At 39.2% G+C, this 15,423-nt stretch overlaps 1 protein-coding gene across 2 annotated transcripts in view; it reads left to right on the top strand.

Annotated features, from left to right (window-relative positions):
- The window catches only part of LOC132282918 (putative 3,4-dihydroxy-2-butanone kinase), a 71,895-nt gene that overhangs the window by 3,676 nt on the left and 52,796 nt on the right, over positions 1–15,423 (top strand). For both annotated transcript variants that reach the window (XM_059784750.1, XM_059784748.1), the window contains 2 exons: positions 8,103–8,276; positions 8,611–8,694. In XM_059784750.1, coding sequence (XP_059640733.1) covers positions 8,103–8,276; positions 8,611–8,694 — 258 coding nt within the window. The remainder of the gene's footprint in view (positions 1–8,102; positions 8,277–8,610; positions 8,695–15,423) is intronic.

The raw sequence follows: 15,423 nt of genomic DNA, 5'->3' as shown, positions 1-15,423 counted from the left end.
ATAGTTCTTCCCATATGTACAACCTCTAGGTTTTACCTTTTCTGACATACCCTTTTCCTGGTTTACTCTTTCCCACCGACCCCAATAATATTCCTGGCAACGTGTTTCACAAATGTTAATCTGGCCAGTTTCTTGTTTTCACTTGTTAGTTTCCAATTTATCCTTATCCTAGTGCATGTAAAATGTTTTCCTAGACTAAAAAATTCACTTAAGTGTTTGTTCTTGTAAAATTGGAAGACCATTTCTCTTTGTATGTAATTTGTCTGTGTTAAGTTATCTTCTTGGGTGAAATTATCTAAGAGATTAAGGTAAGGTCATTTATTTTGTTTGCATTGTTTTTGATAGCACATTGATAATTTGGAAAATTTTCTTTACAACACAAGGAACAATTCATTTCAAGTTTTTAGGAGTTTGCTGACAATAAATCAACAACAATAATCCTATTTAAAGGCTCGGTATAATCCAGTGGATACCATTATTAGTTACATTTCAAATCTTTTGAAAAAGAAGTCGTAATTGTATCGATTTCAGCTGAAGCACTAGAAGCCTATATGTGACCATTTCTATGGGATTTAATGTTTCCTTGAGTTTTATTGGACATATGTTGGATCAGCTTAATAAAAGCCTCGTAGATGGATATGAGATTAAATGTTTCCTGGATTTGATTTCTGTTTTGGTTCAATTTCCAGCCTCCAGAATGCTGCTTGTTATGGGTTTAATAGGCACCTTAAATTTTTATAATTGAGAGGGTCATTTGCCTAGGTTCATTCAAGATTCTATCCCTTGATGGTGCTTGAGTTAAATTTATATAATTTGTATGGTGGTGTAGCTTGTAGTGGGCTCTACAGGTGCTTCTAGTCTTCTAATTAAGAGGGCCACAACAGTCGTTCAAGAATATATCCGTGGATTCTACTGGTTTATTTACTGTTATAGTTTTGTAAGGCCATTCTCCTTTTATGCTCGAGTATGTGTTTCTTTTACCTTTTTTTTTACGTTCGCTTTCAAATTTGTGGAAGAACGAGGAGTTTGATACTCAATTACTCAATTTCATAATGGCACTGCCGCGGCTGCTTTCAGAATATTTCTATTCTAGTTTTGAATTGGGCTCTTTCAACTTCAACATTCCCTACCCTCTCATCTCTGCTGTCAGCTGAAGCACCGAACCTTTGAGCTTGGAGATGGGGTACTGATAAGGGTGCCGGACCACATGCAAGACCAAAGAGCTCAACTTCAAGTTACCGGTCGAACCTTTCAATCAGCTGTGAGGCTGTAGAGTGGAATGCTCCAAGAGTCTAACTCTCACATTTGTAAATTCCTGCAAGTTGGTTCAAAACTAGGTAAGGAATCACCTTGAACCTGAACGGATAACCAAGAAAGACTTCAATGTATTATGTGTAAGGGGGGCTAAGCCTTTCCTTAGTCCTATAGTCCTAGTCCGAGTGCTATGTATGAGTTAAAGACTAAAGAAAGACGGGACGTCATTGCCTAATCAGCAGTTGACTAACGACTTGAACGAAAATCTAACTATAAATGAAAATCTTCCTCTAACAATTGTGAAAATGGGGATATTCATATATTCCATCCCAAGCGGACTCTCCCCTTCTGTTGCCCTTCTTCTCTCCCAGCAAGCCCGCCAATAAAGTCACAGCTCGCTTTGCAGCATCAAGAAAATCTTTTCCTTGAAATGTTCAGAAGTTATAAATCTGTCTTTTTTTGCTTGGAGAAGGACCACTCGTTATCCTAAAAAGCTTTGACGTATTACCCCTTTATTGTACTGCAGGATTTGCTTTGGTGCGTTGGTGAGGCATTGTGTCGCCAATTATCGAATCCCAAGTCCACCGACTTATCTCTTCTGCGAACCATTGTTCAAGGATTGAGATAGTTAGATTTCTAAGAAAGCTAAAGATTGTTAAGTAGTTTGGGTTTATTTACAAAAATTATGTCTTTTGGAGCACTAAATATTGAGGAAGTGTAATTTGGTAGCTTCAAGCAAGTGAAGTGTAAAACTTCCATTTATCCATCTACCCATTTCCATACCACATATGTATGATTTATGTAATGTTAAGAGCGTTGATCATTCCCCCCTTGTTTGAGTCAGTGGAGTTTTGAGATGCGGTCTTTCTTTCTTTTGGGAAGATAGGTGCCATTTCCGCCAGTCATTTTGCATGGCACATCCGCCGGGTCTTTGAAGAATTAGACAACCTTCTATCTGAACCACCCCTTGACATAGGATACCCACAGACCTTTAGAAGAAGAGCAATGATCGTAGAGTTCCAAGCATTAGAAAGAATAGCCTTCACCTCTGGGGATCTCACTCAGGCAAAGTACAGCTCAGGCAAATATTGATCAAAACTTGACCCTTGTATTCCGTGGGATTGTGTTTGTAGGAGGTTTCAGCTATGCTGTTGTGCTTGACCATGCTGGTTTAGAAGTCCACTGAAGAACTAAGGGACAATGCCCCCCTAACCTAAGTGGAGACCACATTCCATTTAAGATATACCAAAGCATTAATAATTGCGGTTAGGACCAACTTCTATTTTAGAGGATTGGGATCCCACTATTTGACAATATGAAGCGAGACCGAGCATTGTTAAAATGGCTTCTAAAAGTAGAACCGTTCCTTAATCGCTGTGGTAGAAAGCTAAGATCAATAAATTTCAATCCATTTCTTAGTCATTCTTTCACTTTCAAATCTACAATAATCTATTATAGGAGGATTGAGATCCTACTCTCTCACAATATGAAGAGAGACCAATGAGATTGGATAAGGATTGAGATCCTACTCTCTCACAATATGAAGAGAGACCAATGAGATTGGATAAGGTCTACACTTTTTATATTTTGTTTAAGTAAGATTAATTTTAGAGAGCTCAAATGGGGAGCACGGTCCTATACAAGGCCAAGGGAAACAAAAGATCCACTATATCCTCTTCCTATCCATAAAATCCATGATATCTTCCACAGATTTACAAGTAAACCCATATACCTAAAACAACAAAGAATTTAGTGTAGAGAATTAAAGACCAAATAGGAGCCTCCTCCCCCTCGAAGGATCTCCTATTCCTCTTTATTCATAAACCCCACACGAGATTTACAAGTAAACACATATACCCAAAAGAATAAAGAACTAAGTACAGAGAATTTAAGTGCCCAAATAGGAGCCCCCTCGAAGGATCTCCTTTTCCTCTCTCCGTAAACCCCACAACAGGGGGTCTTGGGCTTCACTTTGCACTATAAACCTCTTCCAAGCCTCAAGCATGCTCCTCATGGAATGCGAAACAACCCAATGTATACCAAACAACGCAAAGAGCATGGCCCAACGATCTCTAGCCATAGGCAATGCAAAAGAAGATGATTAACCATCTCCTTATCTCTCTTGCACATGGAACACCAGTTAACTATAATATGTTGTCTCCTCCTCAGGTATCTATTGTCAAAATCTGCCTCCAAAGCTACTGTCCAACCAAAGAAAGCCACATTCTCACCCACTGATTGGGCATTGAGAACTGCTAGAAAATCGACGATGTCATCTAATTGCCAGTCTTGGAATGGAAGTACCTCACGAACTGTACATTCTATGACACCCTTCCGCTATCAAGATTATAGCAGTGAACAACCAATACCTGTCTGTCTGTGGCAATCCTAAAAAGTCTCAAGAAGGAAAGTGCCAACTGTCTATCTCCACACAAAGTATCCTCCCAAAATCATATTTGTCTCTCATTCCTCACTCTGACCGGGATATGCTTGGAAAATTCATCCCATCCCTGAAGGATGAATTTCCAAACATCCATCCCTCTCGGAGAAGTCACCCCTGATGAGCACCATCCACCCTTAGAATCTCTGAACTTGCAACAAACCACCCTCTTCTGTGCCTCTCCACCTTGAACATCCACAACTATTTGCCTAGCTAGGCTTGTTGAAAACATCCTACCTCCTAAACCCCAAATCCCCACTTTGAATAGGAATGCAAACCTGCTTCCAACACAGTAGATGGAATATGAACTCATCCCCAATTCCACCCCACAATAAATTCCTCTGCAGCTTCTCGATCCTCATGTTGATAGTTGCGGGCATCTTGAACAATGACGAAGTACGTTGGAAGACTTGAAAGAGTGCTTTTCATAAGGTTGAGGCCTTTTGAGAGATTTTGATTCTTCCACCCCACTAATTTTTCTTTCCACCCACTCTACAAGTGGATCCCAAACAAAAGCCCTCCTGAAGGATGCCCCCAAGGGTAAACCCAAATACGACATTGGAAACGTCCCCACACCACACTCCAAAATGTTAGCCAAATAGGTCATGTCCTCAACCTCCTCCACCGACACAATGCTACTCTTCCTAAGGTTAACTTTCAGCCCTGAAATAGCTGAAAGGACAACAAGACCCCCCTCAATTATCTTAATTGGGCCTCATCCGCATCGCAGAAGAAGATGGTGTCGTCGATAACAAGAAGATGAGAGATGTCCAAGTGATTAGAGGGATCCTTACCTGCACAAAACCCTTTAATAAACCTCAGCTCCACAGCCTGAGCCATCAACCTACTAAAGGCCTCCATCATAGTGATGAACAGAAAGGAGACTAAGGGTCCCCCTACCTCAAACCTCGAGAGCTGCCGAAGAAGCCAGTCGAAGAGTCATTAACCAGAATTGAGAATCTCACCGTGGAATTGTGTCTCCAAGAAAGGGTTTGAAATCACGTCAACATCAAGCTTGCAAGCCACCCCCGACATTCTACACATTCACTAGCAGCCAAAATCTGATGACTACCCAAAAAAAAAAAGAAAAAATAAGAAAGGGTTTGAAATCACTTCATCTATACCATTTTTCAATTTCAATGCTAGGACTTTGGCTATTGGCTTGTATATACTACCCACCAAACTAATAAGCCTAAAGTCCTTCACAATTACACCTAAGGCCTCCTCCCCTTCATAGGAATAAGGGCACTAAATGTAGCATTCATACTTTTCTCGAAGCTACCTTGCTCATAGATGTCTTGATTGTGTCTCAATTATTTTTTTGATAAGCAATGATTGTACAAAAAGCGTTCAAAAGGGGAATGCAACCCTCAAAAGCTACACAAGGCCAAATAGGGCCTCTAAACCCTCAACTAGTCCAAAAAATCAACAAGCTCCTCAATTTCTCCCCAGAACCCAAAGAGCCAATAGCATTCTCCTTTCCTTCAAAAGATCTGTTATTTCTTTCAAGCCATAAACACCACCAGACGCACAAAGTCGTAACCCTTTAGAAATCAAGAACTTGGGCCCTCACTATACAACCTTTCTAAGCCTATGGAAGACCTGGGCATAACCCACTGAACCCTAAAGAGACCCAACAACAAATTCCTGTAGTCTCGAGCCATTAGGCAATGCAAAAGACAATGATTAACCGTTTTTCATCATTCTTACATATACAACACCAATTGACCATGATCTGACTCCTCCTCTTAAGGTTATCCTGGGTCGGGATCTTCCCCAAAATGGATGTCCATGCAAAAAAAGGCCACTTTGATTGGTCCTCTTATGAGCATTAGCCAATCGGTGGAAAATTTTTGTGTTCCCTTCAACCACAAAGCTCTCTACTTTTGGCCCCACAAAATATTCTCCTGAATAGCGATCTTCCAAATCCCCGCTTTGCACTCCTCCCTCCTCCAGCCCCGTACCTCCCTACTTCTGTGCAAGTTTGGCAATCTCCATCAAGAGTTTATTCTTCCTCTACTTGAGATTCCCAAACACCTCCCTATTCCATTTCTTTAAATTCTCCTTCAACAATTTGAGCTTTTTGACAATAACAAAGCTCAGGTTCCCATTCTGTAGCCCTCCCACCAATGCTTAACTCTCTCCTTAAAGTCATCCACATGAAGCCACACATTCTCAAATCGGAAGGAAGTCCTCTCTTTCTTAAGCCCCCACAATCTAGAAGCAATGGAACATGATCTAACACCAGTCTCACTAATGTCTCTTGGGCAACGTCCGAGAATTTCTTCCCAACCCCTTGAGATCATAAACCTATCCAATTGGGACAAAGGAGTTTGTTTACCACTAGACCAAGTGAATGTAGCACCTTCCGTCGGCAAGTCAATCAAGTGTTGGGTATCAATGAACTTTGAAAATTGCTTCATCTATGAGGACCACATTTAGAAGATCTCTTAAATGATAATCTGATTCACTACATTGAAATCCCCTCCCACAGACCAATGAACATCCTAGTTCTCCTGGCATAGGATACCTCTTCCCATAGGGCACCCTTATTTGTTAGAGGTTCTTGTCCCACATCGGATCCGGTGGGAAGGTCATGGGCTTATATGGGGGGGTATGCAACATTTCCCAACAACTTAACCTTTTGGGTCAGAGTGCAAGTGCTTAGTCCGTTGCAATGGTATTCGAACCAGACCTAGTGCTTGATCCGGTGCCATGCCAAGCGCCCGCTTGGGAGGTGTCCGGGTCTCTGCCGGATAGGTAGGGTGGTTCGACTGCAATGAGGCCGGTGTGAATTTTGGTGGGGGAGAATGTTAGAGGTTCTTGTCCCACATCGGATTTGGATTAGGAAGATCATGGGCTTATATGGGTGGGTATGCAATACTACCTAACAACTTAAGCTTTTGGATCAGAGGGCAAGCGCCTGACCTATTACACCTCTCAGCATCCTCCGTGGGGCTACACTTTGGAGAATACCTAAGAGAATCCATCCTCTAAAGGAACAAGCATGATACGGAATATTTATGCTTCTAAACATCAACTTTGGAGACCCATCTACTAACCCACAAAACCAAAATACCCCCCATTGCCTCAATAGAATCAAGAGCTTCCCACTCAACAAATCTTCCACCCCAAATTCTCCTTACTGTACCAATCCAGTGGAAGGAGAATACAACTTGGATTCTTGCAAGCAAACTACTTGGGCACCCCACTTCAACAAATGGCAATTTAACCACTTTCCGCTTGCATCAATTCCCATGCAATGAGAACTCAATATGTTCAGGCTAATCGTCATGGACATCAACCTCAACCTAACCCTAAGAAAAGTGCCCCTTTATCTTGACACTCAACCACATTCACAAATATGAGTTTTGAGAACTTCAAACGCTTTGAGATTGCAAGCTTGCTTTGACAGTATACTGGAAGATCGTGAATCTTGATCTATATTGGGACAGAATACATCCTTCTCCAAATTCACGTTCTTATTCATCTTTTCAAGATAATAGGTTGGCCCTCATACTTATGAACCCTAGAAACGATTCTCAACATATTCTACACTGAGTCAAACGGTCAGACCTAATAATGAATGATCCATCTTCAGCGTCACCATCTTTATTTCAGACAATAACTTCCAAACCCTAGTCAGGTATGGATTGAAGAAAGGATAATATGGATGTTTGACCATAAGATACCCAACCAAGGAAAATTTCCAATACTGAATCTCTTCCTCCATGTCCTTTTCTTCAATAGAGATCAGATCATCTGACTTGCACTCGGGAAGGAACTGTAAATTCGAGAATTAAGAGACTGAATCTTCTTAGGACAAGTTGCTACATAAAGTGTGGATGTGAATGTGGTCGGGATGAAGAAGTCCCTGAAGGTTAAATGGAGGGGGGGAAAGCCCTCCTCCACCATCATGTTAATGCCGTTCACCTACTGGAAATTTAGGCCACCAGGAAAACCCTAATCGCCCAGAGCAAGCTTACTTCCATATACATTTACTATTTATGCAACACCTTTTTTCTCTTGAATTAAAAGAATAGAAGAATTTCCATCAAATGCTAAAATTTACAATCTTGGCATTATGGTAAGTTATAATGGTGCCAATATATGGGTAAGTCTATCTATGGAATGGTTCAATTCTTTTTCTACAGGATGGTTACTTGGAAATATAAGATTTTGTTTGGAAAATCTGATTATCAATCTAATGTAATTATATACAACATTTGAACTTTTGAAGGAGTAGGTTCAGGGAATCTAATTAGTTGGCAATTTTAGTTTGGTAACAGTGTTGGATGAGTAAAGAAAACACCAGTAGATGGTGTCTATGTGATCGAATAAGCTAATGAAGTTTTGTTTACTCATAAGTTATGTTTCCCAATAATCTTTATTGCTTCTTGAAACACAGGTTGCCGGAGCTGCCGCAGCTTCTGGCCTCTCTCTTACTGATGTTGCGGCAGCAGCAAAACATGCATCTGAGATGGTTGGAACAATGGGTGTCGCACTTTCTGTTTGCACACTACCAGGCCAGGTAACATCAGACCGTTTGGGCCCAGGAAAGATGGAGCTTGGTCTTGGAATTGTAAGTAGAACTTTGTAAGCCACCTCATTCCTCTTGTTCCAGCACATGAACGCCATTTGAGTTAACTTTGTATTTTCTGAATAATTTCCATTGTTATGTTCATATTACATCCTAAGTTTGCAAAAATTATATCCCAAATGGACTGCTTCTATTGCCGTGCGCTTTATCTATTACCTTCTCATTATTTGGTTGATACTGCCTTCTAGTTTGCTGTTGCTTATTTTTATTCTTTTCTCTTCGGAATACAACAGGCTGGTGCAAAATTTTCTTATCAAGTACTTCACTTTTTGTGCCCGTTTTAGCATATTAAGCTAACTAAAATGTATTTTTTCAGCATGGGGAACCAGGTGCTGCTGTGGCTGACCTCCAGCCTGTGGATGTGGTGGTTTCTCATGTTCTTCAGCAAATACTATCACCGGTATGCCCAATGGATATAGATATTTATACTATCTCAAGTTCATTTGCATCGTTTGATTCTTGTTTATCTTCTGTAAATGCACAAGGAGAGTAGGTCCTATTTGTTTTCCTTCATGTATTGAAGGAGCTTATTGAATTCTTAGGACTGTTGACCTTCAGATACTAACCCTGAAATATTACTTTAAAAGGTTTGATGTTATGAGAATCATAATTGGATTCCGGGGCTGGATTCCTTTTTCATTTTCTGAATTTGTTTCAACTTTTACTGTTTTCTACACTGTAGTTTTGAATTGGGATACGCTCATAAGTATAGAGAATCTATGTTCTATTAATTTGAATTGTGAACTGTTTTGTCTCATGCATCATAAAACACATTGACAATTTTGAATTTAGGTACAAAATAGTATATATTTAGAAACAAAAAGATCAGAATTGTTCACTTGCTCCCTGGTGTGTAGGAAAATGTATGCACATCTCAAGTATTAACCGTTAGATTCCATTGGGCAGTTAAAAAAGTAGTTTATTCTTTTATATCCAACGGTTAAGATTTAATTCCTGCATAAATTCCTTGCACACTAGTGAGTAGGTGAACAGTCCTAACAAAAAGATATCCTGTATAAATGTTGGAAATAATAATATCTGACTTCTTTTATTTACCTGAACACATTATCTTTTGGGTAACATTATACTTCGGGCTTACCATCATCTATTCATTTCTTTTTGTACTTATCTAAATGATGCTTTGATATTAATATTACTCTAATTTCATGATTATAAGGGTTTTCTACCATAACCTATTCCATAATAAAAATGTTGGATATAATAATATCTGACTTCTTTTATTTACCTGATCACATTATCTTTTGGGCAACATTATACATTGGGCTTACCATACTCACCGTCATCACTTCATTTCTTTTTCGTACTTATCTAAATGTTGCATTGATATTAAAATTACTCCAATTTCATGATAGAAGAGTTTTCTATGCCCTTACCATAACCTATTCCATAATTATAATGTATATGTCTTTCAATTAAAAAAAGAAAAAGAAAAAGACTTAAGCATTGGTGCTACTGGCTTGAGTTTGAGTGCTATAACAGTCACTTTATAAAATACCAACATTTAGATCTATCTCGAGTCTCCCACCCCAAGACCCTTCTGCGATGGGACAGAATTGATAATGTGCTTTATATATCTTTTAATTAATTGAACCTGAAGCATGATTATGGTTATTGGAGGCTACAAACATTTTTTATATATCATTTTTTTTTACAATCTTTTCAAAAATCTTTTGGTTTTCCTTTTCAAAGTTTGCCTTTCTATTGTTGCATATTCAAACCAAGTTCTTTAGCACCATTTTTAATATTTATTTTTTGTTTTAACGTTTTAAAAATGAGTCAGTCAATATGAACTCCCATCTTATTTTTTATAAAAAAATTTAAACCGATTCATTTAAAATAAAACTAACTGCAGTACAAAAAAGATAGAGAGTGCATCCTCTCCTTTTACAACTTCACTTAAACTGGAATTGAGAAATGCCATTTATGGTACAATGGAAAAAGAAAGACGAAAAATAGGTAACGCAATTCAAGCTTTATCTAGAATATTAAACAAAGATCCTTTATGGACAGTCCGAAGACTATAGTAGCATCCAACAAATAAATCTATGGCAATCTGATCTGGAGATCTGTGTTCACCACCATGGAGCCTAGAATTCCTCTCTCTCCGTAAGTTCCAAAGGACATTAGCACAAGTACACTTGATAAACTTCGACAATGAAGACTTGCCAGCATAAAATTTAAAAGTCCATTCACATAGATGTTGAAAGGAAAAATACACTCCAGCACCAATTCCAAACAGCAGCCGCTAAGGGGTTCAAAACAAACAAATGATTGTAGTGTGTTCACCACCTCAACCATCATGCCTTTCATCTTTAAGTTAGTCAAGGAATAGAACAATGATGAATAATACAAGAAGAGATAACTACTCTAGGCCTAGATCCCTCTATACTGGCCATTGAGCCAGCACCCTTGTAAAATACATCAAAGACCTCAGCAATAACTTTTGCAGTACCAATATAGGATTTGACAATCAAGAATAGGTGATGTAGGACAAGAGTAAAGCCTTAAATAGTTAAGAACTAAAGAATTCAGAGGCTGAAATTCCAAAGAACTAGGGCTGAAATTTGGAGGTTCGATAGTAGAAATGTAGAAAAACAAAGGATAAGTAGCTGGAAATTCAAATAAACAGATTGGTGGAGAAAAAAGGATTGAAAACAAGAAAAAGCCTATTGGCATCACACCAATAGAAAACAAAAACCTATTGGAATCACTCCAACAGGGCCTACGTATAACACCTAGGGAAGGCCTTACATCCTCAGAATTTGTGAATCACTCACAAAGAAACCTCAAAGGATATTTTTATTCATTCATTGATTGACTAATCAGAATTACATAGTATCCTTTTTATAATAAAGGATGACCCTTGGATTACCCTACAATCGAGGTAATCAAAAGTTGACTCTAGCTTAATAAAGTAACAAATAACTTAATTGATGCAATTTACCAAAACAATGCAATGTCACCATAATTAATGCAATTACCAAAATAATGCATTTTGACCAAACCCCCTAATTATGCAAGACTCCAAGTGGACCCCCCATCGTCTAGCATGTGCCAAATTAAGCTTTAAGCTCTAGAATCCTCTTTCCCACGCCTATTATACATTTTAAAACGCTGCTGCTATTGTCCTCTACTTGCTGCCACTGTTCTCTACAAATAGGACATCAGCAAAGAAGTGATTTAGCTTTAGCCCCACCTTCTCAACAGCTTTGCATAAATGAACTGAACCTTCATTCACCTTGATATGTATAAGGTTAGAAATATATTCAGAAGCCAAGGTGAAAAGAAGGGGAGAGAGGGGACACCCTTGTCTAATTCGTCTATCGGCTGGAAAAATTTAGAAGGAATACTGTTACTGAGCGGAGAGAACCTGGTAGAGGTCACACATTGCTTAGTCCACCCTAGCCATTGATCATCAAAGCCATTAAGTTTCATAAGGTCAAACAAGAACTCCCAAGATATGAAATCATAAGCTTTTTTAAGGTCCACTTATATTGCTATTGAAGCCTTTCCAAAGGTTATGAGCTAAATAATGTTCCCATGAATCCTCCTTCCCTTCACAAAGGCAACTTGCTCGTTCCCAACACGATTATGTACTGCTGGATTCAGTCTTTTTGAATAATTTTAACACAATTTTGTAAATGATTTGCAAAAAAATATTGGTCTAATGTTAGTGATTTTATTTTTCTTTGGGATTAGAGTGAGAAAAGTCGCATTCATATCCGTAGGCATAGACGAATACTGAAAGAAAAAACTTTACTGCAGCTATAATCTTAGAGATGATGATGTGCCAAAACCTTTGGAAGAATCTTGCAAGAATACCATCTGGGTCTGTTGACTTATCTGGAGAGAAACCCATAACCAACCCCTGATCACCTCATCTGGAGTAGGATGCTACAAACTCAGCCTTTCCTTATCATTTAAGGAACTTCTAGGCCATATCAAAGGCAAACGAGTACCAACATCAGACTTGGAGTACAATTTCTCATAGAATTCAACTAGCCAAGCCTCCATAGTATCCGGATTAGTAGAACAAATTTCATCCTCTCTCTCAACAGAGTGATAAGAGTATACAGCCCTTCTTTGTATGACTTTTGACGAAAGAATTTTGGCTTAGTCTAGCCTTTTGAGACCACAAAACTTCCTCTAGAGATAAAGGCACTACCATGGATTTGTTTCTCTTTCTAGCAAATCGAATCAATTCTTCATTCATAGGATTCTGTTAAAAAGATAGGTTAATAGCCTCCAAATTCTCCTTGGCTTCTTCACCTGATTCATGGTAGACCCTTTCTTTTTATTCCAGTTGCTGACTCTTTCCCTGACCACCCTTAGCTTTTTTATCACACCTCTTCCTTCCAAGCTACTGCAACAATTTGTCTAACCTCTTCCAAAGAGCCTCAAACCTTCAAAAACTTAAAAGGTTTTGGACACACTGCACATTTGGCATCTGAATAAACCACCATGCCGTAGTGATCCTAAAGGGACACTTCTGTTAGAGTCATTTTAGAGTTGTTAAACCTTTGCACCCAATCTGAGTTCACTAAGCCTCTATCCAATCTATCAGAAATTTTCTTTCTAGTGAACTGATTATTAGACTGAGTCCACCCTTCATTTTTTACTGGCTGATCATCGAAGCCTATATTTTGAAGAGTGGAATTGAATTCATCAATGAACCTTTTAGGGATTCTCAGCTCACCAATCTTCCCTTTATGGTACTTTACCACATTCCAGTCCCCAATTGAGAGCCAAGCACCATGAACCAGCCTGGCAACACATCAAATTTGAATTTAACCCAAGCCAAAATTTTCCACCTGAATAAGCATCATAATCCCCAAACCATTTATATGTATCATCCACCCTTGCACTGATGTTATTAAGATTTTTGCTTCTAACCCTGGTCACAACAAAGCAAGCGACACTATGATTATGCTCCTTTATTCAACTGCTAACTACCTTCTGCATCCCGGGCCTTTGAAGCCCCCTCACTTTCTATCAACCAATCATTAAGATGATTAGTGTGGAGGCAGAGTCCCACATGCTGACATAGTTCTTGTTACCCCATTGGAGGCAACTAAATTTTCTCTCATTTTTTTTTTGCCTTCACCAGAGTCATTACCAGCTACAATCTTGCTGATATCAGACTGAACATTTTCGTTATCCATTCTCGAGTTAGTATAAGCCTCATCTCCATTTTGGCTACTTCTAGCCTTAGGAGACTCACGACCACTGGCTTCAAGTATCACAAGTTGTGATCACAGGCAATTGCTCACCAGTCAACAGGAACCTCGGCAGTTTGTTCCACCACATTGACATCTCTATATCCTCACCCTTAGTACTATTGCCTTTCTCAACAACCAAGCCAGGACCCAAGGTTTGTTTCCTCATAACTTTGGACATCCTCCATGGCCTCATCCACTTCAATAAGCTTTCCACCCTTCTTTTACAACCCATTTTCAGTTACTTTTGGCATAGAGATTCATTTTGGACCTTTAATGGACATTTTGTGACCAAATGATTCACTCGTTAACAAAATGAACAGCAAATCATTTAACGAATTAACTTAAATTCTACATAATGCTAGAACATAATAATTATTGTGAATTAGGTAGATTTTTATTTATTTTTATTTTTTATTATTTATTTATAAGTATTCACTGAAGAGCGCCCAAAAGGGGGGTGCGGTCCAGAACAAGCTGCTCAAAAACCTAGAGCCTCAAGCTATCCACAAAAGACAAAAGAATCTCCATAGATTTACAATCCCATGAACTCAAAAGAAAAGAGTACTAAGTACAGAATATAAACAACCCCCCAAGGAGACTTCACGTCATCAAAGGATCTCCTATTCGTCTCTTTCCATAAAGCCTAATTGCAAAGAATTAAAAATTACCCTAATTGTAATCACTCATCTTATTTACTAGGAATTATTCCCCTATGTTTGGTTTCAACTTTATAATATTTTTAATCCTTTTATTCTTTGTTAGTAGAGTAGGCTCTCATTATTTTTATTTTTTTAATTTTTTTTTATAAGTAATAATTCATTAAAAAACACCTAAAAGGGGAGCACGCCCAACGGAAATACAAGCCGCCAACAGCGACACTACAACTTCAAGCTATCCACAAAATCCAAGAGACTATCCATAGAAATACAATTTCGCCCATTAACCCAAAAGAATAAAGAAGACAGTGTATTGTATTTGAGAGACCAAGTAGGAGACTCCTCCCCATCAAAGGATCTCCTATTTCTCTCACACCACAAGCCCCACCAAAGACAAAGGGGAGTGGCCCTCCAAGCATGTCTGACTCAAATCTCCACTATACACCCTTTCCAAGCCTCTAACAAATCAACCATGGACTCATGAGACACCCATGCCACACCAAAATCAACCAAGAACAGAGTCCAAATATCCCTCACCACAACCTGACGTCTCCTTTTGAGGTTGTCGAGGGTGAGTATGCTTCCAAGGGCAGCAGACCATGTAAAAAAAGCCACCTTTAAAGGGGCCTTCGTCCTCCAAATAGCTCTCCAAGGGCAAGAGGAGCCAGGGATCTCCATAAGACTGGTAAAAGGATATAACCTTAGACACTCCTCTCATGGATCCCTCCCACACCATCACATCCAAACCCACATCCTCCACCACCTGGTTGTAAGTCAAAGCAAGGAAATCAGTAACCTCCAAGAGCTCCCAATCATGGAATTCTCTGCAAAACTGCACATCCCAAGTCATGCTTCCATTATCAAGCCGATAACAGTCAACAAATGCAGCATGTTTGTTCACAGAAATCCGAATAAGGCAAGGAAATTTATGAGCCAACATAATGTCCCCACACCATTGGTCCTTTCAAAATCTGACATTCCTCCTGCTCTTGACTTTGAACTGGATGCGTTTGGAAAACTCATCCCAACCCTTCTGAATGAGTTTCCAAGCTCCCATACCCACTGGAGCTCTCGTCTCCCTAGAAAGCTACCCTCCAACTCTCTCACCCAATTGACATGAGATAACTCGTCTCCATAATCTTGTCCTCTTGCCCCTAAATCTCCACAACCATTTCCCCAACAACACCTTATTAAACATATCCAGCCTTCGGATTCCCAAACCTCCCTTTGAAA

The sequence above is a fragment of the Cornus florida genome, unplaced genomic scaffold (genome assembly GCF_030987335.1).
Source record: "Cornus florida cultivar Cherokee Brave unplaced genomic scaffold, ASM3098733v1 CherokeeBrave_3.0.0_Hap2_Chr11, whole genome shotgun sequence".
Lineage (NCBI taxonomy): Eukaryota > Viridiplantae > Streptophyta > Magnoliopsida > Cornales > Cornaceae > Cornus > Cornus florida.
Note: the sequence above shows the minus strand (reverse complement) of the source record. Positions and strands in the feature narration are given on the sequence as shown.